This window comes from Penaeus vannamei, chromosome 39 (assembly GCF_042767895.1).
Source record: "Penaeus vannamei isolate JL-2024 chromosome 39, ASM4276789v1, whole genome shotgun sequence".
Taxonomy (NCBI): domain Eukaryota; kingdom Metazoa; phylum Arthropoda; class Malacostraca; order Decapoda; family Penaeidae; genus Penaeus; species Penaeus vannamei.
In genome coordinates, this window is record NC_091587.1 from 13,911,207 (window position 1) to 13,916,206 (window position 5,000).

Sequence of the window (5,000 nt, forward strand, 5' to 3'; positions counted from 1 at the left end):
GGGATGTTGTGTCGGTGGGTTGGTGGTTTGTCACATCCAAACTCATAACTTGTGATGCAGTTCTTTTTAACAACTGTAAAAAGTCACACAATAAATTTTTACCTCTTTTAACAATTGTAAGTATAATTTTGTTTTAAATTGAATTGAAATACATGTCACATTTGATTTAAGAAAAAGAAAAAGAAAAAAGCCATCTTTCTTTGAACATTGTTCAACTTAAATTTTCAAAAATCATAAATTTTATTCATGCTCATTTGTATCATATATCATTACATCAAAATTAGAGAAATCTATCTCACAAACACAACTTCAATAATAAACTATATTAATAAATATTAATTTGTTCTTCATTCACACACATACCTCTTTGCTATTTTTATCTGTGATAAGGGACGAGAGGAAGGCAATCTCTGACTGTGAGAATTTGGGAAGCTGACCTGCATACTCCAATTTTTTCCCTGTCCCTTTAGACAAATTATCTGGAGGATGCTGAATAGAAAACAGAAGAGATGTATTAGTTTCAATATATGTAAGTAATACAAGAGCAATAAACTGAATTGTAAAGCCTTAGATGATGTCAACACTTTACAAACTTAAGAAACTGAATTCAACTACAAATCTACTCTTAATCCATCTGGTAAATAAATTCTTCATATGAAACACCTCTTCATCACACTTATAAACTTCTACATTCACATAGAAAGATGATTAGGATAAAATTACATTCTTTTAAATAAGGCATACATATAGGTATAGAGCTTGTAATATGGATATTCATCCTATAGTGATGATACAACATACAATGTACTATATACACATAATTTTAGAAAAGCTGTAGGTATATGAAAAAAATGTATAACATCTGGTAACTAGTAAGCAATCTTCAACTATGAACAGGGGGGCAGGGCAAGAAAGATTGAAAAAATAGGGGCAAATTTAAGCTATACCTGAGCCTATATAGGTGTAACTTAGTAAAAGAAAAGGGGGGGATTTCCCTTGTTGGAGCAATCCCTCCCATTGATGCCCATCTCAGGAAAATACTAAAATCAGTATACTTAAAAAGTTTGTACAAAGCATGGAAGTGTCCTTCTATCAAAAACACAGATAGAAGGCTACTAACATAACTTATTTAGAAACATATTAAAAAACTTTACACATCAATAATCTATAAACACAAGAAGCCTTTTACTCACCAAAATATTTACAAAGACTGGTAAAAATGGGTTATTTGGAGGTGGTTCTCCCCGATATAATTCATGTAAAATGGTCACAGCACAGAGCCGCTGTGCAGGACTCGGGAGAAGATCTGGCTGCTGTAGTAGGAACACCAGTGCTGTTCCCACTGGAAAATAACCATAAGCAAAGAAAACCAAATTAGCAGATATCTTGTCATTTTTCAGAGAAAATATGTCTCCTTTATGTACAAATGTACTGATTACGAATATCTGCGCATTTTTTAGAGCTGTCTTTAGTCCCTTGTGGTAATTCATATATGATTTAACTTATCATCGTTATCGTCATCATCATCGTCGTCATCATCACCATTATCATCATCTTATTAATATCATTATCATCTTATCACTATCATCATAATCTTATTACTACCATTATCATTATCATATCATTATCAATATTTTCATTATCAGTATCATTATCATTACTATTATTATTTTTAGTATTACCATTATCATCATTAGCACTATTATCATTTTTATTATCAATATCATTATCATTATCATTATTACTATCATCATTATCATAATTATCATTATTACTATTATCATTATCATAATTATCATTATTACTATATTTACCATTATCATTATTATCATTATCATTATCATCCTTATTACTATTACTATCATTACAATTATCATCACTACCAATATTCCTATTATTATCATTGTTATTATTTTTTTATTATTAGTGTCATCATTATCATTATTATTATCATTATTATTATATATTATCATTATCATTATCATTATTACTATTACTGTTACAATTATTATTACTATTACTATTATTAATATTTTCATTATTTCTATTACCATTATTATAATTATAATCATTATAATCATTATAATCATAATCATTATAATCATAATCATTACCATTACCATTATCATCATTACTGTTATTCATTATAATCATTGTAATTATATCTTAAATTACAATTAAAATTCTAACATCATCATCATCATCAAAAACACTGCAGATATCATTTCCTATTAATCAAATATAAGTAAAAGATACTCACACTTAAAATAATCTTGTTTAGTGAAATTCTGGTAAATCTGATGTATAATTTGTTCTAGAGTGGCAGACTCTGTTGTTTCTTCAGACAAAATTCTGAAAAATAAAATTACCATTGAATGCTTATAAAACAGTATTGATTTGTCATCTAACCAATCTATAAATATTTTACTTTGTGTGTTATCTATTCACTGCTCTATGTTTGCATGTATGGATGTATGCATTTATATATATTTGTATATATGTCAAATCTGAAAATCTTAACAGTCACCCTTCTTGTATGGATGAAAATGGGGATAAATTAATATAAACATATAAATAAAACATTTATGAAGCAATCACATGCTGACCCAGAGGAAGGAAAATGTGGTAAAGAAGATGTGGGGTTAGTTTGGTGTGCAAAATACAACCAGAATTTCTACTTCACCCTCACTGTGTTCCATTCACAAGAAAATGCCAGGAAACACAATTGCTCACAGAGAGGAGGGTTCAAAAGGGGAACAGGGGTATGGGGATAGTGCAGTGGGTGTGGCTGGAGGATATGTGCCAGACAGAACTAGATACAGAAATGGACACTCCTTTTTTATAATGAATATGGTGCTGGCAAAAAGCATACCAGTTTTACACAGGCTTTGTTCAACTGTAGCAAACAGGGCTGACCTCAAAGGTTGTGGAATGGTACAATTAATAGTAAAAACTTGAGACACCTTAGATTAAAAACTTGGCCACAGAGAAAAAAATTAAGTATAGATCCCTCACATATATGTCATGTGAGTCCATAGAACCATTATAAAATATGAGGATGTTCACATCATATGCACAAGAAGGTTAAACTCATTCATAAACACCTCTGTATTGGAAATATTCTGTTAACCCAATCACCCTGGATGGCAAGAATACATGCCATGCCTACAGTAATAGAATTTCATTTATTGTCTTTACGTATAGATTGCTCTACAAGTGCTTAGTCACCAAGGAGTTGGTTATTAATTTTTCCAATTTCACCTGTTTACCCTTCTTCTTGAATTTTAGCATGCTTATTTTGTATCATTTTGTTGTCTTTAATGTTTTCATATTTCAATGACTATATGATTATCATAATATCAATGAGAATAACAACACTATCAATATGAATAATATTACAAGAAAAACTAATTTTCTCGTTTTTTCAAATATTGGGGAAATCAGGCACAATCACTTGGGATTCCTTGGTGAGTGTGTGCATGTGGAGTCATCTGTATGTAAGAAAATTCTCAAAAAACTACAAGGGACTGTACGTAACTCTATGGTCACTGAGTTAACACCAAATTGTAGAGTGTGGTCTGTGCTGGGAACGTGTTCCCCACAAAAAAATTACTTTGTCAAATTCTTTCCGTGTAAATGTAGACAAAATGATGTTTTCCACACATGAAAAAATGTAATATTCCCCACACAAGAAAAATACTCTACAGTCTGGAGTTACCATACAGAAGCACTGAGTTTGTTATCAACTTCATAATAATCCCATCTATATCTTAATAATACCTTTATAATGAATACTACAAGGCATTATTGCCCATATAACCAAAGAAATTTGCCTAGCATGACAAAGTAACTGGGGAAATATTAGTCTTCCTGAATCCCCTATGCACCTAGCGGTATTCAATCCATACTAAATCACTTTGTCTCTGTCAAAATATATTGACCACACAGTATCAAACTTATATGATAAGTTCCAAGTTTAATTTCCAATAATATCTTAACATTTACGGTATCCAACTAGAGTAGCTCTATACCTATTAGTGGAAACCTTTTTTTTCTCCTTCTGTCTTCACTAAAAGAGTTTAAAATGAGTATCAGCTCAGTAAACTCCAACGATAAACTAATATTTACCCAAGTAACGTCGTTAATTCATTAGCAGTAAGAGCCATTCTTTTTTTTCTTGGGTCCTTCCTGACTTTGTTTACATCAATAAGCCATTGGGTATAACATCTTTCAGAAGCCCAGGATCTACGCGTATTTCTTTTCTGAATCACTGCAAAAACTTTGAGAATTATATCATAAATTAGATTTCATTGAAATAAATCGAATAATGCACACGAAGCAAAGAAATTGCTTGACATTACAATGATACAACGCATATACAATGCTTTCTAATAATTTCAGGACGAACAAAAATAATTCTGGATATACACTGAAGTACCTTAGATAATGCCCTTTTTTAAGACAAAAATTTAATAAACAAATTAACTTAATCTCTGATATTCTCAAAATACTAATAGCAATACATACTCCGACGAGCCTAAACCAATCATAAATTTTTAAATAAAGTATATTTATCGCTAAATTACATCATATCTTATTATTCAGGAAAGCAGTGTTTTAAGATTAGATAAACTAAGTCCCGATCATTTTCTTCACGAAGTTTTTTATAATAAATAACATACGAATCGACGAGCCTAAAATTATTCCAGATTATGAAATAAAACCTTATATCAAGTAAATCACCCACAATCATATTCCTTCCCTTCAAGAAAAATCAATTATTTCAATATTCAAGAGCATTCCGTCATATTTAACATCTCCCAACAAGCTAGCTCCGTAAAAATACACACAGCGAAGACGAGAGGCTCAGTAGTGACCTCTACTCGAAGGTGTTTTCACGCAGCGAGAAAATGTCGGGGGAGTTTGGTACGGGGAAAACTATATTCGTCCTAGCGATAGTGGTGGGATGTTTTGCCGTTTTATGGCCAAAGATCTTCTAC

The 5,000-nt window shown here is 31.0% G+C and overlaps 1 protein-coding gene across 1 annotated transcript in view; it reads right to left on the reverse strand.

Moving 5' to 3' along the window:
* Not11 (CCR4-NOT transcription complex subunit 11) overlaps positions 1–4,284 on the reverse strand; it is a 15,302-nt gene extending 11,018 nt beyond the window's left edge. The window contains exons 1-5 of the mRNA XM_070117175.1: positions 4,129–4,284; positions 2,261–2,352; positions 1,194–1,342; positions 364–489; positions 1–73 (exon numbers count right to left, since the gene is read on the reverse strand). The exon at positions 1–73 is cut by the window's left edge and continues 100 nt beyond it. Coding sequence (XP_069973276.1) covers positions 1–73; positions 364–489; positions 1,194–1,342; positions 2,261–2,352; positions 4,129–4,166 — 478 coding nt within the window. The 5' untranslated portion in view covers positions 4,167–4,284. The remainder of the gene's footprint in view (positions 74–363; positions 490–1,193; positions 1,343–2,260; positions 2,353–4,128) is intronic.
* Positions 4,285–5,000: the final 716 nt, after the last annotated feature.